The sequence below is a fragment of the Tachysurus fulvidraco genome, chromosome 12 (assembly GCF_022655615.1).
Source record: "Tachysurus fulvidraco isolate hzauxx_2018 chromosome 12, HZAU_PFXX_2.0, whole genome shotgun sequence".
Taxonomy (NCBI): domain Eukaryota; kingdom Metazoa; phylum Chordata; class Actinopteri; order Siluriformes; family Bagridae; genus Tachysurus; species Tachysurus fulvidraco.
Window position 1 is genome coordinate 14,476,098 of NC_062529.1, and position 24,005 is coordinate 14,500,102.

At 36.9% G+C, this 24,005-nt stretch overlaps 3 protein-coding genes across 11 annotated transcripts; 2 read left to right on the top strand and 1 right to left on the bottom strand.

The window, feature by feature from the left end:
• Positions 1 to 309: 309 nt before the first annotated feature.
• LOC113659433 (putative deoxyribonuclease TATDN3) lies at positions 310 to 4,487 on the bottom strand. Of its 5 annotated transcripts, none has more exons than XM_027172216.2 (10): positions 4,275 to 4,487; positions 3,987 to 4,019; positions 3,821 to 3,894; positions 3,637 to 3,718; positions 3,487 to 3,549; positions 2,155 to 2,264; positions 1,969 to 2,024; positions 1,762 to 1,874; positions 1,540 to 1,617; positions 310 to 1,424 (listed from the first exon to the last, which is right to left on the bottom strand). In XM_027172216.2, the coding sequence occupies exons 1-10, from the start codon at positions 4,347 to 4,349 to the stop codon at positions 1,278 to 1,280; spliced, it is 831 nt and encodes a 276-aa protein (XP_027028017.2). In that variant the 5' UTR covers positions 4,350 to 4,487; the 3' UTR covers positions 310 to 1,277. The 5 variants fall into 5 exon arrangements, with proteins under 5 accessions (XP_027028017.2, XP_027028016.2, XP_027028015.2 ...); XM_027172215.2 differs by having other exon boundaries at positions 1,540 to 1,620; XM_027172214.2 differs by lacking the exon at positions 4,275 to 4,487 and adding an exon at positions 4,110 to 4,251.
• A 7-nt stretch (positions 4,488 to 4,494) lies between these two features.
• On the top strand, positions 4,495 to 9,204 carry fuca2 (alpha-L-fucosidase 2). Its single transcript, XM_027172212.2, has 7 exons — positions 4,495 to 4,827; positions 5,495 to 5,682; positions 6,065 to 6,404; positions 6,565 to 6,775; positions 7,388 to 7,578; positions 8,103 to 8,211; positions 8,630 to 9,204. Exons 1-7 carry the CDS (start codon positions 4,646 to 4,648, stop codon positions 8,765 to 8,767), a joined length of 1,359 nt encoding a protein of 452 aa, XP_027028013.2. The 5' UTR covers positions 4,495 to 4,645; the 3' UTR covers positions 8,768 to 9,204.
• A 139-nt stretch (positions 9,205 to 9,343) lies between these two features.
• On the top strand, positions 9,344 to 23,544 carry hivep2b (HIVEP zinc finger 2b). Of its 5 annotated transcripts, none has more exons than XM_047821530.1 (8): positions 9,344 to 10,935; positions 12,474 to 14,147; positions 15,624 to 19,942; positions 20,036 to 20,187; positions 20,267 to 20,442; positions 20,532 to 20,627; positions 20,768 to 21,471; positions 21,613 to 23,544. In XM_047821530.1, the coding sequence occupies exons 3-8, from the start codon at positions 15,887 to 15,889 to the stop codon at positions 22,051 to 22,053; spliced, it is 5,625 nt and encodes a 1,874-aa protein (XP_047677486.1). In that variant the 5' UTR covers positions 9,344 to 10,935; positions 12,474 to 14,147; positions 15,624 to 15,886; the 3' UTR covers positions 22,054 to 23,544. The 5 variants fall into 5 exon arrangements, with proteins under 5 accessions (XP_047677486.1, XP_047677487.1, XP_047677488.1 ...); XM_047821531.1 differs by having other exon boundaries at positions 9,344 to 10,903; XM_047821532.1 differs by having other exon boundaries at positions 9,344 to 10,903; positions 12,485 to 14,147.
• Positions 23,545 to 24,005: the final 461 nt, after the last annotated feature.

Consider the following 24,005-nt stretch of genomic DNA (forward strand, 5'->3'; position numbering starts at 1 on the left):
GCCAGCTGAGACAGATAAAATATATCTGAAATCACAAATCTTAAAAATATTGATGTTGTTAGGGATCAGTAAAGACACAAAACCACTCCTTGTGCTCAGGGTTCTTCCTGTTAGCAGGTGTGTACGAGTGCAACTAAGATATGGAAGTAATATAATGTTGAAGTAATTCACCTATTTGTTTTTATTTTCTCTTATTTTTATTTTATTTTAAAAAGCACTCTGTTCATAGAGTCTGTGTAATATCAATTTGACAGTAATACAGTAGTGGATGCAGCAAAAAGTTAACTTGACTTTTTCCAATTTTACTAGAAGGAATGTTCATGTTTATTATAGATAGATAGAAGGCTTTATTTGTCACATATACATTATAGCACAGTGAAAATCTTTCTTCACATATCCCAAGTTGGGATCAAAGTACAGTGTCAACCATGATACAGGGCCCTTGCTAAAGGGCCCAACAGCACTGGCTTGGACCCTAATGCTGCGATCAACAATCCAATCCAGAGCATTAAGTGCTTGAGCAATTACTGCCCCCACAAACAGAGTACAAGAGTGGCATCGAAAAACATACAAATATTTAGTTCAAACACTTTCAGTTAGATGTAATTAGCCCCATGAACAGAATACTTTTAAACTTTCATGTCAGCATCAATTATTTATAAACAGATAAGAGACAAATGTCTACAAAGACAATTATATATTGTCTTTTGTGAGGACAAAATAACTGTAAACAATGAACAATAACAGTATACCATTGTTTTTAATTAACATCATAAAATACACATTCCTTGTCTCTAGGATGTGTGTTCAAATCAGGTGAACCATGTGGGATTTACAGTCTCCCCAACCAAAAAAATACACACAAAAAAAGCATTGTCCTAATGCATCTGTAACATATAGCATATTCAATAGCTCTAGGTATTTATTTTTATTAAACGAGATGTTACATAACTTAACATAACTACATAATCCACAAAGTGTGCACAAATTACTCATTATTTATTTAACATAACCCAACTGCAGCCTTTATGCGCCATTTTGTTTTGCTTCTGTATGACAGGATATTTTATTTAACAGAAAAAAAAAAATCACTAAACTTTACATGCTGTGGAACATTACACTGAATCCAGCACTCTACCATTCTAATGTTTTAGTTCAAATTTCAATGAAAGTTAAAAACCAAAACAACAAAAGATTGTGTCACTGTTTATTTCAATACAGCATGCACTGTACTGAATTAATCTTGATTTTTTTTGTCCTTGTCCTTGTCATCACAGTCACATATAACTGATAAATGTCTTCAACTTGGGGAAAAGACGAAGAGCATTGAGTGTGGTGACTTCTATAACCTTTTCCACAGGAATGCCTTTGGTTTTGGCAACATAGTCTGCACTAATGGAGATATTCTTTGGTTCATTCCTCACCTATTGCAACATGAGCTTAGTCATGACATATGCAAACAGTGTAAAAAAGACAAAGATGGAAATCTAACCACTGAGAGACAACTATGATAAACACATACACAAAAAAATAGATTACCTGCTTTTCAGGTCCAAGGGCTGGTGAATCAGTCTCCAGACACATATTTTCTAGTGGCAACTGTTTCACAAGTTTCTGCTTCTTAGCAGAAGAGGAAAAACATATGATTGCACAGATGACATGGTATTACATGACTGACAGTCTGAAACACATGCGGGAAATTTCTAATGAATTTTGCACGGTACTGAATCATTTAGGAAAAGTCTGCAGGAAGAAAATTACCTGTTCACTTCTTACAATTGATGGTGGTATAGAAAAGAAGTAGCCTGCACGTACACCTTCCATTGCAACTGAGGGCTTTCCATCAAATGCATGAAGAAGAGCATTCTCTACACCTAGTTTTAAAAATGATCATTCATAGTTATATAGAAAACAAAACAAAGCCTTAAATAAAAGTCTACCAGCCAGAGTAGATAAATTATACAATACCTAACTCCTTTAAGAGGTGGATGGTGGGTCTTCCAGCAGACCTTGAGTGGACATTTCTAATAAAAACATCAGCTTTTGTTTTACACTACTATCTTGAGTAAAAGAAACTAAAGCTATACTGGTATGTTATTACTTTTATAGCTCTCTGTGATATAGTCACTTGAGGTTGGCCTATTTCATACTTACAGAGGCAGATTTAGTTGTTTTGCAAGCTCTACTTGGCGAATGAGTACTTGTCTCTGTAGTTCTTTCCCTGCCTCAGTATTGACTATCCGGGGTGTGAAATCAAGACCAACCTGCAAAGAGCACATTAAGGTTTTTTTTAAAAAAAAGACAATTCTTCATATTTTATATATATATATATATATATATGAATCTACATATTAATATATTGTGTAATATTTATATATAAATATATATCACAATTTAATATATAATGATTTAACAGCAACAGGTCAGGGGGGAAAAAACAGACTGGGATTAAAAACAAACCAGAAACACAAAGTTGGAAAAAGGATCACCTCCTTGGGTCAGTATTTTGTTGAACCACCTTTTGCTTTAATTACACCGTTTAATCTGTTCGGAAAAGTCTCTAAAATATTGCCCACTCTTCTTTTCAGAAACGCTCAACTTTAGGTAAATTTGATGGTGACCGTTGACTGCAGTCTTCTGGCTATTCCACAGATTTTCAATAGGGTTTAAGTCTGGACCCTGATTAGGCCCATCAAGGACATTCACCCATTCATTGACTGTGTGGTCAATTTTGCTGTGTGGTTTGGGTCAATGTTGGAAGGTGAACCTTCTTCCAATTGACAACTTTCTGGCAGAGTGCAGCAGGTTTTCCTCTAAAATCTGACAATATTGTGCATTTTTCAATCTAGCCTGACAAGTGCTCTAGTCCCTGCTGCAGAGAAACACCCACACAAAAGGATATTTCCACCACCATGCTTTACTGTAGGAATGGGGTTATTTGGATGGTGATCTGTACTGGCTGTCTGCCGGACATTGCGTTTGGTGTTGAGGCCGTATAGTTTGATTTTAGTCTCATCTGACCAGAACACTATTTTTCACTTTCACTTAGTGTCAGAATCTTCAAGGTGCAAGCCCAGTCGTGACACCTTCTTTTTCTTACGAATAGACTTTACTGTGCTTTTAGGGATTGATAAAGCAATTAATTTTTCTTTGTATCCATCTCCTGACCTGTGCCTGTACATGACGTATCCCAGAAAACTTTTGACAGTGCCTTGCCAACCATAGGAATGGCTCCTTTTATGCTGAGCTAATTAAAATGACCACAATTATGGAAGACAAATGGCTTGGTGTGCCATTGAAACAATGATTAGTTTTGCTGTTATATCTTTCACTTGCACGTTTCACTGAGTAAATACATCTGAATAAAACAAAAATGGTGTCCCTCTTCATTTCACAATGCAAAGCAAAAAAAAAAACATGATTATTCTGATAGAGGGTGAATCTTTTCTTTACCCACTGTGTGTGTATATAGAATAAGTATCTTACCTCTCCAATGGCCACAATGTGCTCTTTATATTTTTCAATTAAAGGCAATGCAGAATCTAAATCCTGTGAAGATCAATTATTTAAATTAGTATTAATAACTCAAAGCTTTAAGGTGAATTGCATGAATGACATGAATGTCACAGCACAAACCTCTGGTAATGCCCCCCTGGGTTGTGCTGGATCTTCTTGAACAGGGTGAACTCCAAGGCAAGGCATGATAAATCCAGGAAACCTGTAAACGTACAAACAAATAAATAAAAACATCTCCTCTTTTATCAGCTGCATCACATAATACATCACTGATCAGTTGTCACTGTGGTAAGGTAATGGCCACCTCTGTGACAGCTTTATAATTTTCTCAAACTCCCCAGCATGCTCTGCTACTGCAACAAGTGCCAGAACTCCAACCTTAAATAAAAACAAGGGAAAAGAAATTCTCACAAACAGGTTTGGTGAAGACATCATATAGCATGCGAGTGTCAAGCCCTGTATAAAATGACCTTTTTTGACTGCTCAATAACACCATCAATGTCCTGTTGTGGAGAAAGTGGAGAGGGGAAAGTTAGTTTAAAACTCACTCATGTTATTCTTATTACACTATAAAATAACAACAAACATCTTACACCGTCAAAATCTCTGGAAGAGATGTGACAGTGACAGTCGATATAGCCTTGCATAAATTCTTCGCAAAACAAAGCGACTGAAAGAAGAAATACAAGATACCACAATAGACCATGCAAGCGTACAGTTTTCACAATAAGCATGTGTGTAAACACGTGTAACCTTACATGGCCAAAAGTGTTAGAGTGACTCAGTTCTGCGTAATTCTGCGCAGAAGTCTGCCACTGTTCTCTTTTTAACATTTATAATTAAAGTTTTTATAACGTCACGTGTATTTATTTATATTGCATCTTATCACCAGACAGAATTCGCTATCACATGACGATGACAGCGACAACATTTAGAATAAAGTAGGAAGTGGAACATGTTTCTGCTTATTCAAAGTAGTTTAACCCGGAAGAGAGATGGTGTTAGATTCATTGACAGTCACCGAAACAAAGGATCACATGAACTGGTAAAGGATGATATCATGTGACAGGTCAGAAGCAGATTTATCGTGTACTGAACGTTGTTAATCAGATCAGACAGCTGCTTCAACATGGCCAAATGGAGCTGTTTGTTTTTGTCCTTGTTGATGGGAGCTTGTTATTGTCAATATAAACCTACATGGGAGTCGATCGATTCCAGACCTCTCCCTGAATGGTTTGATCAAGCGAAGTTTGGAATCTTTATACACTGGGGTGTGTTTTCAGTCCCCAGCTACGGCAGCGAATGGTTCTGGTGAGTTTTTCACACATTTAAAAGCTCCTACTGTGGATACATGATGCAGATCTCACGTCGTTCCACCAGTGGGCGATATGCGTATTTTAATGCCACTTTCTACTATCATTAAAATTTTATGTTGATTTTTTTTGGTGTATTTCAAGTATCGTTGCTCATAAAGAAAATACATAAACTTGGGATAGTTTTTCTGTTTCTGTTTTTAAAAAAAATTCAATTGCATTTTTACTGCAATTAGCTGATATTACTACAATTATTTACATTTGACTATCTTGTTATTTGCACATTTACTTTTACTGTAATCACTGTGTGTGTCTTGTGTACCATATTGCATGCAACATGCTGTTCACCTCAACATGTAAATTATTGCACCATAACCCTTTTCATTTAACTATTTGCTATTTGTACTACAGGTTGTATTCAAACTACATTTAATTGTCTCTGTGCTCGTACTCTGACAATAACCCAAAGTGTAACCTAACTTAAGCTATTCCAACTTCTTAAATCTTAAAATAATATTTTGAAGTGTGACTTGCATCATAGAAATCACTTTAACAATCAACATTTCCTTACTTCCATTCCGATGATTTCTGCACACATTGTGAGACTGTTAAGTTGCTCCTTTCCTATTTATTTTGTTAAACTCAAAGTAACATTGTGTCCCCAGGTGGTATTGGCAAGGCCAGAAAATTCCATCCTATTTGTACTTTATGGCCAAAAACTATGCCCCTGGATTCACTTATCAGGACTTTGCACCGCAGTTCACCGCCGAGTTCTTCAATGCCAAGGACTGGGTAGACATCTTTGCATCCTCGGGAGCAAAGTATATTGTCCTCACAACTAAACATCATGAAGGTTGGTGTGAACTTCCTGGTGAAATGTGAGAAAATGAAGGAATCAATTTATGGGTGGATTAAACTGTATATAACAGTGCACAGCAACCATTATACACATTAAAAAACAGAGGATTATTACACAATCACAGAATAATGCAGTATCGTTTCTTTTTTTTTTGTGGTTCCCAAAACCTAAAATGATATAAAGCATGGATGAAGCATGGCTGTGTCAATTTGTCGCTAACCTTGTAAAGTCATGTGAGGAGAGACCAAAAGTTTATGCAAAACAGATGATCTTGTTGTTCATTCAAAGCTGTAAAATGATTTTATAATGGTGAAACTGAATGTGTAAACAGTGAATTCAATACAATTCAGTACAATAAACATTTGTCATTTCTCAGGTTACACCATGTGGGGTTCAAAGTACTCATGGAACTGGAATGCGGTGGACGTTGGGCCAAAGCGAGATGTGGTTGGTGAAATTTCCAGTGCTTTACAGAAGTACAGTGACCTGCGCCTAGGACTCTACCACTCCCTTTTTGAGTGGTTTCACCCTCTTTTCAAAGCAGATGCTGAAAACAATTTTACTACCTCTTCATTTCCTCAAGAGAAGACACTGCCTGAGCTTTATGAGATCGTAAACAAGTACAAACCAGAACTGCTATGGTCTGATGGAGATGGAGATGCCCCAGACGTGTACTGGAATAGCACAGGGTTTCTTGCATGGCTCTACAATGAGAGGTAAAGTATTTTCTTACTCTATAGCAGGGTTTCTCAAACATTTTGCTGCTGGGGGTGGGGGGTGTCCACTTTGGGAACCATTGCTCTGTAGTTTTTCTGAATACTGCATGATTTGTGGACAGGAGTGTGTACTCTTGCATGACTAATGATGTATTTACAGCCCTGTGCGGGACACTGTTGTGACTAATGATCGATGGGGAAGGGGCAGTATTTGTACACACGGTGGCTATTACACATGTACTGACCGCTACAACCCAGGACATCTGCTGAAACGCAAATGGGAGAACTGTATGACGATTGACCAGCATTCATGGGGCTATAGACGAGACGCTAAATTCAGTGATTACCTCACAATTGAACAGCTGATTGCGGTATGTGCAACAAGGGTGACTCCATGGAATGTGTATAACTCACAGCAGAATTGCTTCTTTTTCGGTTTCCTTGAACATTTGATTTTATTTGCTTAGATTTGAATTCTAAATTAACCAAGATGGATTCCAGTGGTAAGAAAATGGAAAGTAAAAAAACTTTTTTAATGAATATAATGTCCCTAGAACAAATACATCTTAAAAAACTACAAATTAATAAATCATGAAATTAATTTCTAAATCAAGTTTCTACTTTTATGAGCCTTTAACCACTATTGTGGAGTGTGCCATGACAGAAATTCAGTGCTGAACCTGTGCATCCCAAAACAGGCAGAAATTCTTTTTTTTTTTTTTTTAAAGTCCTCTGTTTTGAAGAGTTAAAGACAAGATAATATCTTTACATGATGAAGTATGGTAATTTAAAAAATAACCCAAAGTTCTCACCTGTTGAGTATAGACTTTTCATTTCATATTTACATTCTGCAGCTACAGTTTCTTACCTTAGTAAGAAAAATTAAAATGAGTCAGAAGTGAAATTATTTTAAAAGCATTGACAAGATTTTGAATGTTTATTGAGGAATAGACATAAGGAGTAATTCAGCGCTTGCTTTACAGACCCTTGTGGAGACCGTGTCATGTGGGGGGAATTTGTTAATGAACGTGGGTCCAACACACGATGGCCGTATTATTCCCATATTTGAAGAGAGATTACGGCAGATGGGGCAGTGGCTGAATGTTAATGGTGATGGAATCTACAACACAACTGCTTGGAGAGTGCAGAATGACAGCGTTACACCTGGGGTTTGGTACGTCTCAAATTTAAATACAATTTATACCAGGTCTGTCCAATCTTATCCAGAATAAAGCAGTATGGGTGCAGGCTTTTATCCCAACCAAGCAGAACCTGATGCCTCAATGAAAACCAAGATCAACACATTAAACAGTTTAATAGCTGCCCCCACACCGTCTCTCTCAGGATAGGAACGTACACCCGTGGTTTGTAAGATCAGTAGAGGAAACAGGCCCTGTAATAATCTTAAAAAGTAAGCAGTTCAATGCACTGAACTATATTAACAATAGTATTGATTGCATTTCCTCATTGGATGATTAACTTTGGAAAGTCCTAAAATATTGTATTTGTTATCCAGACCATCGCATTGCGTAGAACATGTACAAATAAATCAGACCTGTATCATAAAATTTAATTCTCTCATGTCATCTTAGTTTAAAAAAAAGCATCTGGTTTTGATTATTATAGCATTTGATTTAATAGCAGCATTAAGATATCTCCATTTTAACCTATTGTTAAGCATTTGTTTTTGTTCTGTAGGTACACATGGAGGCCACAAGAGAAGGCAGTCTATGCATTTTTGCTCTCATGGCCTACTGAAGGATATGTTATTCTCAGTGACCCTATAGTGTCAGAAGTACAAACACAGGTAAATGTATTTCTAGCTTTATTGCTCAATTCATTCACTGACATTCAGGTTTACATAAAATGTTTTTTCCGAAATCAGATTTTCTATTGAATTATTCAATTATTTACTGAAAATACAAGTTATATATATATATACTATATATATATATATATATATATATATATATATATATATATATATATATATATATATATATATATATATAACTTGTATTTTATATATATATATATATATATATATATATAAGAAAGCAGAGCTATGAATCATTTCTATACATGTATTAACATGGAGAAACACACCTAGAGAGACAAATAAACAATCACTCATTGGTTGGGTGCTTAGAGCATTTCTCTATCATTGTTCATCATTATTCTTTTGTTTTATCATCTTTTTGTGGTCTACTTCTGTACTGAACCAGGCGGTGTTACTGGGCTACAAACCACTGAAATGGATCCCAGTGAAGCCCAGCGGTCTACAGGTGTACCTTCCTACTCTGTCTCCTGTTCAGATGCCTTGCTCCTGGGCCTGGACTATTCGTCTGACTGGTGTGTCATAAGGACATTTAGTCATCCTCAACAATTATTCAATGGATTAAGCACAATGCTCACATCATAATATAAGCATAGCAGGGAAACTGCTATTGTAACTTTTGTGATTTTGTTTTTTATCCTGTTGTCACAATGTGTTTTATGTGTTTGATAATTTTTTAGCTTTTTCTACACTGTACTACTGAGAATTTTTTGCAAATTACCACTGAATCACTTTATGGTAATGTGAACTAACTAATCAAAATTCTAAGTATGTGAAAAGCTTGTTTTTTTTGTTTTTTTTTGGGATATGGTGAAGCAAGAATGCATTTTAAATTACTCAGGGGTAGAAAATATGCCGGCTAGACCAAAAACATTTAAAATTTTAGAAAGCAAAATATGAGTGAATTTATTTTAAAACAATGAATGACACAAATAAAACTTGAATTTAATGTTGCATAGAAAATGTTTAGTTCTGTCTGCTTTCAATCTTATAGTACTGACAGATTTAGCCTTGAATTTGCATGTTACTTTCGTTCCGTCAATCACAAGCAGCATTTTTTTCTCTGATATAAACAAGCATATTTGAATAGAGTAGTGTGTGGCAATTTGAAATACCTGCCATAGTCCACTTATGAAAGTGTTGGGAATCTGAGAGCATCACATGCCACATCGAGACACACGTGCTTACTTCCCTCCCCACAGAAACTCCCTATCTGAGTTATTCAGGGCAGCCGTGCCAGGAATAGCACTGTACTGTTTATGCAGATCCCAGGCCCTTTTAACTTGGTGTTGTTAAAGTGTTTAAATGAACAGGTGTAGTTCCTCCCTTCATTATATTTCTACAATAATGCTGTGGACCAAATTTTACAAATTTTTTAACAGACATTACCCTGATTCTCTCTCAGGATTTCTTTTGCAGTGCAGAGCAGTGGCATTTGAACTAAACATAGTTATGAGTGAGTGCAGGGAAGACTCCTCACTGACTGTCCATCTTTATGATTTTAATGTGATCGAGATGTTCAGCAAGATGTTTCAGTATTTTTATCATAATCTTAGTGTATGCTGATGGATGAAGACATAAAAAAGTCATTACGAAGAAAAACAATTTCTACAGAGGCTAAAATTGTTTCCCATAAACACTTGCTGAATATGTTGCAACCACCTAACTGGTTTCAATCCTGACACATCTGTCAACTTAAATAACCATAGAAATGTGATAAAGTAGTACTTATTGGTCTGAGTCACTTTTATTTTTGATTTAACTGCACTTTTAATTGAAACTGAATCACACAGTCCTTTTGGGAGACCATGTCCACCCACAGTAATTTTTAAATGACAGTTTAATATCGACAGAATTATGCACACAAACACACATTAAAACTGCTTAATTTGGTAACACTGCTATGCTCCATTAAAGCACTAAAAGTCTAATTGATGATAAATGAATTTCAGGGCCATTTAGGCCACTATCAGGCCTGCCAGCTTCAGGGTAGCTGTCTCAAAATGGAGAGTTTTATGTTGGCTATAAAACCACAGCTGTATTCATCTTTTAGACAAAAACGGAAATCATTCTGGAATATTCTTAGCACCCTTAGTATCACTGCAAAGTATGGCAAAATTTAGCTATTAAGCATTTAATATCTAAAAAGCAATGCTGTATGCCAGCTTGTCCATCATTACAAAGACCCTTTCTATGCAGTGACTGCAGTATGGATGTAGCTGCAGTATTATATGCTAATGTCCTTGCTTTCTCATAGCTGTGCTCATCTTTTCTCAAAGCTGTATTCATCCTTCTTCTTGCATTCCTCTGGCCTTCCCTCCCTTTTTCTGTGGTGGGATTGTACAGCTCCAGAGCAAGCTGCAATCTATTTCTGTCCCTGTATATTCTCTTCTGGCTGCTGCCAACCAGACCCTGCGTTGTCACGGTGATAGACATCTCCACTAGCCTCCCTCAGCCAATCAACACACCAGGTGTTTATGCCAAGAAACATGATCATTTTCCATTTCCTTCCCACTCCTCTTGCATGAGACTAAGGGATTAGTAGCAAAGCCTAGTGAAGAGCACTCAGTGAAAAACAGAAACCTTGGTAGTGGCACTCTGAGGATGGAAAATAAAGTGTTTAGCTTTGGAGGAAGGAGCTGAACTCCATTGATTAATCAAGGTGAGAAAGAAGATAAACATGAATTCACTTTGGTAGGTATATATGTGTCTTGTCTAGAATCAACCTGATAAGTACATTACAAAAGAGTTGCCTTGTATTGTGTTGCTGCTTTTGATGATCTGTTTGAGCCCTCAGCCTCATCTTTGAAAAATATCCGTATTTTAAAAAAAGAGAAACACATTCAAGTAGGAGGATGCTTAGAGGCATGTCAGTTATGTGTTGTGAGTATTATGTAGTGTTTCTGCCACATTTTTTGATAAAATTGACTTTTGTAACTTTGATGCATCGTTTAGAGCTCCCCATTATTCAGTCTTTGGTGAATTCTTTAGAAAAGTATATTGTCTCATTATGCACTTAAGCTTGTGAAATGCAGAACTTCAGTTCAATCATAAGGAAACAGTGTGTGTGTTTCCATGACGATGAGTTAACGATGGCTCCAGATGGAATCAACCTCCTGAAGGCATTTGCAAATTCATTTCATTCATTCTCATTCATTTCCCAGATCTTTTCATGGTACCGAATACATATAGTGACTATAAAACACCATTATCCTATACAAACTTATCCTACTTAAATACATTGAGAAGACATTTCTCACTGTGTCCTGCTAAATAGAAATGGAGAACATTTATCATGCCTCTGAGAGATAAAGCACAGGCTGAGTGTGCTCCATTCAGTATTTCAGTGGTCTGTGTGTAGCTACTCACTGAATAAGATAAGCGCATACTAAATACAGCAAAAATAGGTATTTTGTTGCCATGGGAACATTCCTCATGTCTTCAGCCCATATGGCAAATGACATTTACATTAAAAGAGAGATTAAGGAGGCTATATACTTGGAATATTTAAGTGGAATTATACTGCACTTTTATCAGATAATAAAACATACACTATGCTACTGAAAACTGACAATAGCCTAAAATCTATTCTGGTCTTTACTAGAAAGTCAAATACATAATGTGAAGGGTTTGTTATGTTTATGCTTTACAGTTTGTTCTATTACGTATTTTGACCATTTCTCCCTTAGAATTTGTTGCTATTAGTTAATGTGTTTTTATAATCTAGCCATTTGTAATAAATAAAGTATACTCATATACATACAGATAAACAGATGGATGACAAATTAATGGAAATTGGTGGCTTTGTTATAAAGTAGGGGGAATTTTGCTGGCATAGCTTGTGTCCATATATTGTGACCAATATCTACTTAGAGAGAAGGGATTCTGCAGATCAATACCCTTATTTTGACTGATCACCTTTATCACATGATGAAACATTTCTATCCTGAAGGGCATGCTTTTTTCCAGGATGACAATGCTCTCATCTAAAGGCCTCATATAATAGTTTAATAAGCATTAAAGTAATGTCCACTTAATTCACTTTGTTTAATTGTTAAAAATGACAGGAAAACAAACTCTATAGGGTTAAAGGTTTACTCAAAGCATGCCTTCCAGTTAATATATTAATGAGTTCCATAAACATGTAGTTTTTATTGTTTAATTACTATTCTACATAGGACACTCTAAGTGTTTAAAAACTTTTACTGGCAATGTATTTATTAAATATTCAGGGTTGTATTAGGTCCAGCCGATCCCAGGAGGTGGCAGTACCCCCTGGATGGGACACCAATCCATCGCAGGCTCATTCACCACTAGAGGGAAATTACGAGTAGCCAAACATAACAAGATACATTTTGGACAGTGAAAAGAAACTTGAGAACTCGGTGGAAAACCATTCAGATGCAGGGAGAACATGCAAAATTCTAAACATACCAAAGCTGAGGATCAAACCAGGAATCTTGGAGCTGTAAGCCAGCAACCTCACCCACTGCACCACACCACCATGCTGTGTCTTCATACAGTTTTACCACAAAGGGGATATGATATGCTATGAAATGACCTCCAAAATCTGTGTTTACAATTTTAAAAAGTTACAATTTTACTGGTATGTACTGCTAATCATAACTACATTCTTCACTGAACAATAATTTAGCATCTTCAGCAGTAGTGTGAAGAAGAAGCTTTGTCTTGTCCCAGTCTACTCAAGTAAAGTGTAACTGTGTGTGTGTGTGTGTGTGTGTGTGTGTGTGTGTGTGTGTGTGTGTGTGTGTGTGTGTGTGTGTGTGTATGTAAAAGAAAGGGTATGACTGAGAGAGAAAGAAGTTGGGTGTCAGATCTCATCTAAATAGTCAGTAGAGATGAGTTAGTGCCTGGTGTAGTGGAAAAGCCAGGCGACCCAGTGGGACAGACCATTATATTTATAGAGAGAGATGAGAGGCTTGACCTTCACTGTTCATTGAGGATCAACCATTTAGAGCAATAACTCAGCATATGCAATACTATGAATACAAGTGTCCTATACATTCATTGCCACATGTTTTTTAATATCTAATAATTTGAGCATGTTATTTCTTTTAGTTCAATAACTGGTTTGTCAAAGACATGTGTCCATCATTATTTTCCGACTCTGTATTGCTGCAATTTCACTTTATAAACAGCTTATAATTGGATAATAATAGAATCTCTTTAACACCTGTACAATATTTGATTCAAAGCAATTTTAAGCATGCATTATCTCATGCTATTTAAACTCTCTTAAGCTGGGGACTTGCAAACAATTATTTTCAATAATATTTGTGAAAATTGTTTTACATTATGCATTCACTGGCAAAGATAATTGATTAAAGGTTTATGTGATGCATCGTGAATTTCTATGGCAAATATAACAACAAATGTATAATTAAAGTTTATTTTATGGTAACTGGTGATATCTATGCTGCGAGACTTGTCAGCATGCGTTGGTAGTTATACCAAGTACTGGACCCCAACTCTTTTTTTTTTAACACTGAATACATTTTTAGAAACACAACACAATTGGTCTTGGTGTACATACTTATCTATGCAGTGCACACTGAATGAATGATGTCTATGCACTGCTTTCCATGCCTTCAAAAGTGGTCTTTACTGTGGGCTGTTGCATAACCCCTAACAGGGCCCCATTGCTATTTTTGTTCCTGGATACACGTCTCAGTGAGGTATTTTCTGTGGTGACTCGCTTACATCAGTAGGTATGATAGTGTACCCTCAATACACACTATGTGGATCATTGATGGGGCTTATCTTTGGCTTATTGGGCTTTAAATCTGCTTTCCTTGAGGGTAACACACTGGAATATGGAACATGGGAATTAGAAAAGGAGCTGAAAATGACTGGAAATATTGGACAAGGCTGTATTTGAACACCAGGTTTGTAAATGGCAATCGATATGTTTGATGTTGTTGTAGCTGTGCTTGCTAGAGGGTGACTCGCCAGTTTGTGTCTGTCCTTGACTGCTCTGCTCTTATTCACGGTGTAATTCATCCATCATGCAGTCCTCCAGTCTTTCCTGAAGTGCCACTGTGGATGGCATTTATAAGACTGCTTGGTTTTATAAGTTGCCATGCTTTGGTGCTTGTGACTGCTGATACAGTGGGGTGCTGATACATGACGTAATGACATTCCCCTGACTCTGGCTACATTTTTCATTTACTTTCATTTTTATTTTTTATTATTTTTCCTGTTTTTGCTGTTGGTGTTCATGCAGGAGTGTTGTCAAAATGGAAAGTGGTAACAGTTGGGCAAACATTTATACTATTCAGTCATTAGCTCCCAGAACATTAAATGATGACAATAATCATAGATAGCATAATTCTATATACATTTAATCAGTAGTTATTCCTTTGTGTAATCTATGATTCCACATTTAGAAGCTATTATCGAAGCTTCTGTGGTGTAGAAATTAGGGCACACTGTTACATTTGTTTTTTTTGTTGTGTCTTTCACTGATTTGTCCACTCATTATTTCAACCCCCGCTCAGAGGGAGACCCAAGAATGAGATCAAAGTGACCTTGAGAGGAACACTGGAGAATCCTATCACCTTTAGAGACCCCATCTATACCAGATCCACCTCTTTGTATAAAGCAACTTGTGACAGTGGCAATGTTTCAGCTTAAACATTAAACTTAAGTATGTGGTTCAGGTGTCTTTCCTGATCTAATGGTGCGAAGTCTTCTGATGTCCTAATTAACAAGCTAAATGGTCTGTACCAGATAACCTATATAACCTCATTAAATTCACATTGTTAGATGAGAGGAAATGAACAATTCCTGGTTGTCTTTTCTGATGCTGTAAAAAGCTCTTTATATTTTGCATAAATTATACATTAATAGCAGTGCTTGTATATACTGTGACACTAATTAAGTGAAAGCTTATTTAACTCTCCTTGCTATGAGCTGTACTCCACTGCAGTCATGTCAGCTGTCTCAAATCAGCTGAATGAGGGAAATAAAAGTAACAAAGTTACTGCAACCACCTATACTTAGGAACTGTGGAGTGTGTTTATGTTGATGTTTATGTCCAGTCAAAACATTAGGCCGCTCCTTTCCATAACTATGTGGCAAATACATTACATGCTTGCAATAAAATTGGCCATTTACACTATAGATGACAAGAGGTGTGATACTTAGTTATCACTGTATTATTATTATTATTATTATTATTATTATTATTATTATTATTATTATTATTGCTAATATTAATATTATTATAGGATTTTTTTTTAGCATGATAGAGATGTAAATTAAATTCTGCCAAGGTAAAAATTCCACCTGAAATGTATTACATTTCTTACTATAATTATTATGTTGTATTATACTTTTTGTATCTTTTTATTTTCCTTTAGATAACCTGGAACTGGTACAGCCTAAGAAAACACTAAAGAAGTAATAAAACCAGAAATGAAAACATTGGGGGAAAAAATAAACACCATTTTTTGAGAATCACACTATCAGCCTGGAGACTGCATGTATACATTTTGGAAATTATGGCACTTATTAAAGATATTTTACCAAAATTAAGACAATTGATTCTGCTGGATCCTGCAAAATGAAGCAGCAAAGATGTAGCAGACATAAGTATTGATATTAGAAAAATAACATTTGCATCATGGAGACTCCTGAACCCACTATTGCAGTAGGATGTTCCCCACAGGGAGGCACTTTGAAAGAAGAGAAACATTCTGATTCTGAAATGGTCCAAAGAGATCATTTCCCTGGCACCAAGGACAAAATACCACTAACAGAGAGACCCCACAGAGATGATTTGAGGTCATGTCCCAGTAATGAGACACAAACAGTGGGAGCAGGAACTAGTCCCACCTTACAAGCCAGTGACCAAAATCCAATCTACACATGCAGGAAGACACAGCGTTTCCCTCCTCCTGGAAAAAGATGTTTCCAATCAAGTGTTAACCTCCTGTCAGTGGGTGTGCACAAAAAAGAGATGAAAGTGAAAAAGACAGGAAAGTATGTGTGTCATTACTGTGGGAGAGCATGTGCTAAACCCAGTGTGCTGAAAAAACACATACGTTCTCACACTGGTGAACGACCATATCCATGCGTTCCTTGTGGTTTCTCATTTAAAACCAAAAGCAATTTGTACAAACACAGGAAGTCTCACACACATGCTGTCAAAGCAGGACTGTTTCCATTTTCAGAGCAAGATAGGAAGCTCGGGAGTGTGGATGAAGAAGTGACAGTAGGAGAAGGAGAAATGCACTCGGATGCTGAGCAAAGCACTGACACTGATGAGGAGGTGAGGGAAGAGGCAACTCTTGCACAGAGGCAGTCCTTGCACAAAGGCAGCTCTATCCAAATGAAGGACAGAGGGGATACCATACAGGACATTTGTGGTAGACATAAACAAAAGATCCCTGGGATAACTTTTACACAGAGTCCATCAAATGAGAGTACGTTAGGAAAAGTGTCTTTATGGCAGTTTAGAGAAATGATGACACCTGTAATTGTCACCCAGGTGGAGCACGAAATTGAGTCTACTACCATAAAGCAAAGACTTGCCCTTAGGCTTTCAGAGAAAAGAAGTCAAGATTCCCTCTCTCTCCCTAGCTCATATAGCAAAGGCAGCACTGACTCTGGCTACTTTTCACGCTCAGAGAGTGCAGAACAACAGTGCAATCAAGCAAGTGCAAATGCCAAGTCATACCAAGAAATTATGTTTGGGAAATGTTATAGACCAAGTGCCAAGCCAAGGCAATCAATCACTGTACAGACTTGCATGACAGACATAAATGAGAGTCCATCCAGTTTTATGATTAAATTGACCAAAGGAATGGCACCCGAGGAAGCCACATGCCATTTGCACAGACACAAAAAAGACCTGGCCAGATCAATAAAAATTGAATCAGAATCTTTTCAAGAAGAAGAATATAAGGAAATCCCAGAGATATTTCAGTGTAGGACTGAACTATTAGAAACCCCACCAGAATATGGTTTACTTTTACGGAGCAACTCTCTTCCAACACCTTCTGAATCTAATGTAAGTGCATCACAGGTACTAAGAAGCAGTAATTCTTTTGATGAGAGGATGACAAACGATGAAATCTCCTTTCGTAGCTCAATGGGAATGCGAAAACTTATGAGACAGGCTGCCTTTGAGCATTCTGCACATGAAGGACATGCAGAACCGGATAACCACACTTTGGTTTGTGGCCTGAAATTAGAGCCAAAAGTTGACAGTGCTGATGATTCTAAAATTGGAATAGAGAATTGTCCAGAATCAGAGTCATGCCTCATGTTTCAAAACCACATGATGGAAAATGCTACAAGGAAACGAAGAAAAGGAAAGAACATTATGGAAGATGAAGATTTTCCAACCCAAAATAAGCCTTCATGCTTGCCTGACCTCACATGGGACCTTTGTACAAAGCAAGATATTCCGGATGCTACATATACTGACACAGAGAGATGGTCTGGTAGTAATGTTATCTCTGTAATTCAACACACAAAGTCATTAAGTAGGCTGAGTTCTGCAGAAAAGTCCATTGATTTTGAGTCACAACAGTTTAATAAAAATACCCTTTACCAATTAATAGAAAAGGAGCAAATTAAGGAAAAATGCAAAACCGACCCACTCATGCATTCTGGAAAAATAGAGAGTCAATACAGTGGAAGCAGTTTGATCTACCAATGGTCTCAATTATCTAAACAACTAGCTTTTCAATCTGGTATTCAAGTTCCAGAGATTAGGGTTACCGAGGAGCCCGACAAACCAGAAAAAGTACGAGACATGCAGGTTAGACCAAATGAAAAAAACAGAGAAGAATTCCAGTGGCCTCAGAGGAGTGAAACTTTGTCAAACTTCCCAGTTGAAAAGCTACCTCCAAAAAAGAAACGCCTGCGTTTAGCTGAGATGGAATGTTCCTCTGGTGAATCAAGCTTTGAATCTGCTTGTACTAGTCTCTCCAGAAGCCCAAGTCAAGATAGCAATTTATCTCACAGCTCAAGCTTTTCTCAATCACTTGACAGAGAGGAAGCTATGAATGTCCCATCTCCCGCTAAATCAGATGAGTTTAGCAAGTGTTTGGAGTTCTTGTCTGTTCCAGGAAGTTCACTAAGCCAACAGAGAGAGATGAGGCGCTCTGCATCAGAACAGGCACCATGCAACTTATCCACTGAATTACCAGAATTTAGAAGCAAGTCCTTTGATTACAGCAACCTTTCTTTGTCGAACAGCCCTATTCAAAGTGAAATCTATGCCAGTGATTGTGGATTTAAAGAGCGAAGAAGAGGCTGTTTGGTTAGACAGGCTTCTTTAAGTGGTGATCCAGAGGCTTTGACACATGATAAATCTATGGAGATGAATGCTATACAGGGAAGCTCAGAAGCAGCTGAAATGTGCAGGAAAATGTCTTCACCAGACAAACAGTTTTTGTTGGAAGGTTCCTCTGGTGGCACTGAGAAAATGAGGTACTTGCTGGTACATGGAAGTGTTTCCCCACAACAGCTAATTTCACCAGACTTGTCTCGAATGCCAGAGCAAATCCCTCATAAACAGCCTCTTCTTTCCCAGACTTTACAGATGCATCAATATCATGGCCTAAAGCAGAAAATAAAGAAAGAACCTGAAGACTTGAAATCAGTAGAAGATCCTAGAATAGCTCTGGCAGATCTACCAAAAGATCATTCACAGAGTGTGACCAATGTCTTGTCAACAATAGCAGTTCTTTCACAAGCTCAGCCTGCTTTAGCCAATCCGAGGATTCCTGGTCTGTTAGTTCCAGTCAGAATTCAGATGCAAGTACCATGCTATGGAAATATCACATACACTAGTATATCTCATATTCTGGATTCTCAATACGAGACAAACTTAACACCAAATAATGTTATCACTCAAAGTAAATGTTTAAATGTTACATCACAACACAGAATAGGTTTGGATGCATGTCAAACACCAGGACATCCAAGAGGACTTCTGCACAACCCACCATCATCACCTGCAAAACTTAATACAGGCATACCACTGTCCTTGACTTCTAGAACAATTTCAACAACAGAGGCTCCAAGCGGTGGGGCTAGTAAGCGAATGCTTTCTCCTGCAAGTAGTATCGAGCTCTTCATTGAAGCAACTCAGCAAAAACGAGTCAAAGATGAGAATATGTATGGGCAGATTGTAGAAGAGCTTAGTGCTGTAGAATTGGGACATCCTGATCTTAGAATTGAGAAACAGAAGAAAGAAACTAAGTCAACACATGTACAAAATCCACCAGGAACTGTTGAGGAGATAGAAATGGAGGATTCTAATATAGCCGTCTACAATAAAGCAAGGTTACCATTGTCCAGCAGTGTTCCTCCAGAAGCAATTTTGGTAAACAATTTACCTATCCCAGTGCAGATTGCTAAAAGAGATATTGCAAATACTTGGATACTATCTCAGTTTCCTGGTCTTCACACTACAACATGTGTGAGTTGGTGTTATCTTAATAGTTCTAAACCAAACACCACCCAATCAGCACCTAATTTCTCTGTTTATGCCTCTTGGTTTATGAGATGCCATAACCCAAATCCACCAAATCTCAGTACTGGAAAGGCACTTGCCCTTCTGCAATCTAAACAAAAGAAACAAAATACCACATATACAATTGCAGCCATGTATCAACCTGGAATACTTGTTACTTCAACTTTGTCAAGTCACAAGCAGAAACAGGTCAGATTTTTTTTTGTACTTTTATTGAAATTTTTATCTGGTCTTCACATAAGTGAAAATATATTAGATTACTGTATACTTATTTTTTCACAGGGGACCATTGACGCTAGGGTGGAAGACATAACATATGATACACAAATGAAGGACATTAAGCAAAAGTGTAAACCATCACGTGACAATAGCAAGGAAACTGAGGCACCTTTAAGGCAAACAGAGCCTGCTCGTGTAAAGATCTTTGAAGGAGGGTGAGTAGTATCTTTCTGTACAAATACAAGAACCGTTTAATTGAAGAAAACATTTGCTAATATATGTACTGATTTTCAGGTACAAATCAAATGAGGACTACGTGTATGTCAGGGGACGGGGCCGTGGGAAGTATATTTGTGAAGAGTGTGGAATTCGATGTAAAAAACCAAGTATGCTAAAGAAACATATACGTACTCACACAGATGTGAGGCCCTACATATGCAAGTGCTGTAACTTTGCCTTTAAAACAAAAGGTTGGTTTTTACCATGTTTTTGTATTACAAAATATTAGCTACTCTATTTTCATCTAATGAATTCAAACCATGTCTTTTTTTAAATGAAGGGAACTTGACGAAGCATATGAAGTCAAAAGCCCACTTGAAAAAATGCCTTGAGCTTGGTGTTTCTCCGATGAATATGGACAATACAGATGTTGCTGGTAAGAATATTTAACTGGTGTTTTAATGTTTAAAAAAGGATAAGCATAAAGATTAATTATTACAGCTGTTTTCTTGAAAAGATACATTAAATTACTTCTATAGAATTAATTCATTAATTTGGTCACCTGTTATTTCTCAGAACATGAAGATGATGCACCGAAATCGTCAGAGATCAGACCAGTAATTGATGCAGCCATTAAACATCAGTTTTCTGATGCGGATGACTCAGATGTTGGCGAGGAAGATGGAGATGAACCAGATGATGATGAGGATGATGAATATGATGGGGACTCTACGCCAAGAACCCACTCCAGAAGCACAAGTCCTCAGCCTTACACAATTAACAAACCATTTCCCTCCACATGTTTCACTAAGAACTTGGATCCTAAAGAAAGCTTTGATGCATCATCAGTCAGTAATGAGGACGATCTGATTCTTGAGCAAACAAGCAACACATTTGATCCATGTACATCTCAACTGCTCTCTCCATGTTGGGATTCACCTCATCAAAGGAACATCTGTATACAGAGAGATCTGTCCCAACAAGGTCATCTGGCTCCAGGAAGGGCTCCATCCCCCTTGAGACCCCTTTTTTCAAGGCAAGATGTGAACATCAGAGGAGATCTCTCACCAATTCGCCAGCTGTCACCTGTAAGGCCCATTTCACCAGGGACCGATGCATCACGTTATCGTACATCCTCCCCACGTGGACATAGAGGCATGCTTAGGGCTGCATCACCACGCAGGGGGACCTATCAGCACAGATGCTATGTGGAGTTGAGCAGGGAAATGAAATGTGAAGCCTCTACCCTGATACAAACTACTGCAATTTACCCAGAAACGGTATGTATGATGGCTAATGGTTTTAACTTTTTAATAGACATATTAGTTTAAATTCTAAATAATAATAACCATTTAATAACATATTCATATGATCATTTGATCAATCCCAATATCCATAAATTGTGCTAATTTTTATTTTAGGTTAAGCGAGAGGCCATTCTTCAAAATGTCACTGATGGGGTACTTTGTGAGACCGATGCATCCATCCTCCCCAGCCGAGGCATCTTCAGCCACTTGCCTTTGCACTCTCAACAGCAGGTCCAGACTCCTATCCCAATGGTTCCCATTGGAGGTTTAAGAATGCCCTCTGTCTGCACATCTGGTGTTCCTGTCGAGAGACACTCTCACGTGTTACCACAGGGGGACATTTCAGAGAGGGCTAATACCAGGCAAGCCTCAGTTTCTATTCCAGGACCTGGAGTAAGCAACATATCATCCCAGAGGAAAGAGCAGCCAACATCTTGCACGGGTCTTGCCAGCAAGGACAACAAGCAGGAGGAGAGTGTCCACATCTGTGCCGAGGCTATTGCATCCCTCAGGATCACATCAGAGGATATCATTGGTAATCCTCCAAAAAGCTGATTTAAATAACTTATATATATAAAATTTTGTCAGGCTTAATCAAGCGCATATGAAGATTATTGTTTTGGTAAGGTGCAATATGTGGCCAAAAGAAATGGTAAAGCAAATATGCACATAATTTCATATTCAGATGCACAACACATATTGTAACCAAACTGCCATATTAGAGTCGCATTTCCTATTAACCACCACTTATTTTGTCCATACATATAAGGCCATATAAATATTAATATGCAGTCCATAAATATTGAAGTGATATTTCAGTAGATTCAAATTTCAGAATCAATGGAAATTCTTTCTATTTTTTCAGAAACTAAAAAGTACCATCACTTTCCAAATCTAGTGCATTAATATATATTGATCATGACTATAAATTAATCATCCCCGTCTGATCAGCTTGTGCCTTTTTAGAATTGTTTGCCTATGCCTCAGTGAGACATAAGTATTGGATGTATTGTTAAAGCAGTGAATATAGTGTTAAACTGATCTAAAGTACTGTTGATGCTTTTTTGAAATTGCACTCAATTCACATTATACAGTTTGAATACTAAATTCAGTAGTGCTACAATATTGCTTGGTATATAGTTGTTATTTATGTTCGCTGGTGCACTTGTTTAATCTTTTGACTTTTCAGCACTTATGCAACACAGTGATATGTTGTTCATGTAGTTTATGATATGACAATGTATGATTGCTATGATAACCTAAAGTCATTTGTAAATGTTATGCAGTTAGATGACTATGTAAAGCACTTTCTACTGAAGTAATTGACTGATTAGGTGCAGTTGATATTTGGGCTATTTCGAATCATTGTATGATTGATTTTATCAAATGGCACAACATTCCAGCCACTGTTTAGTCAATTATATGCACATAAATATACACATGGTGTTGGGTAATAAAGGATTACATATCAACTAGATTATGTATTCAGGTTACAAAAATGATGGACTACATACAAACAGAATTACACATTCAGGTTTTGGAAAAGTAATATGGCAATCAACGCAGAATGCATTAAAAACTATTTATTTACAGACTAATTTTGTAAATGTTATGTAGTCACATTATGTCTGAGAATAATCATATTTGATTACAAAAAATAGACATTGTATGTTTACATTTTTCCCCTCATACTAAGCCATTGAAATTATAAAAATATAATGTAGCAAACCAAAACATAATTTTTCTAACATGGAACAATTTAAGCACAGCATTTTCATATTTCTGAAAGAATCTTAACTATACCTGTCTAATAACGGAACTACATAATAAATAAAATGGTCAGATTCTGTTGTATTTTTCATATATCTATATTTATAACCAGTGCCTGAGTACATTTTCTATGTAATCTGCCCAACACTACATATATTCTCATGAACACACAACCATCTACATACACACCTAAGCACATATACACTCATGCCAAGGTACACACACACACACACACACACACACACACACACACACACACACACACACACACACACACACACACACACAATCATGTACTGTAATTATTTTTTTTTAGTGTGTCATTTGTGAGAACAAATGAAGAAGAATTTATGTCTGTACAAGCTTTTTCTTGACTTCAGATTTGAATTGAACTGTGTGTCTGATCGTATACAGTTTTAAGGTGCAATTGTTTTTAATTGTCTCAAAATGAAAGTATTGTTTTAGACATAGAGAGGAAATATAAATTAGTATGATATTTTGGGACAAGATCAATCTAATGTTCCATTTTAGTGTACACCTAATATAGGCTATAGTCAAAATTTATATTCAGTGAGTGTTAACACAATGAGCTCATGATAAGGTTAGTTATATGAAAGACTTTTTATGTCATGTTTACATTATAACTAATAGGGTACTTCGTTTCATTAAGTTCAGTTGTATTTGTTGCATTGGATATATCAACAAAGTATGGTATATCTTACATGAACATTATTCAC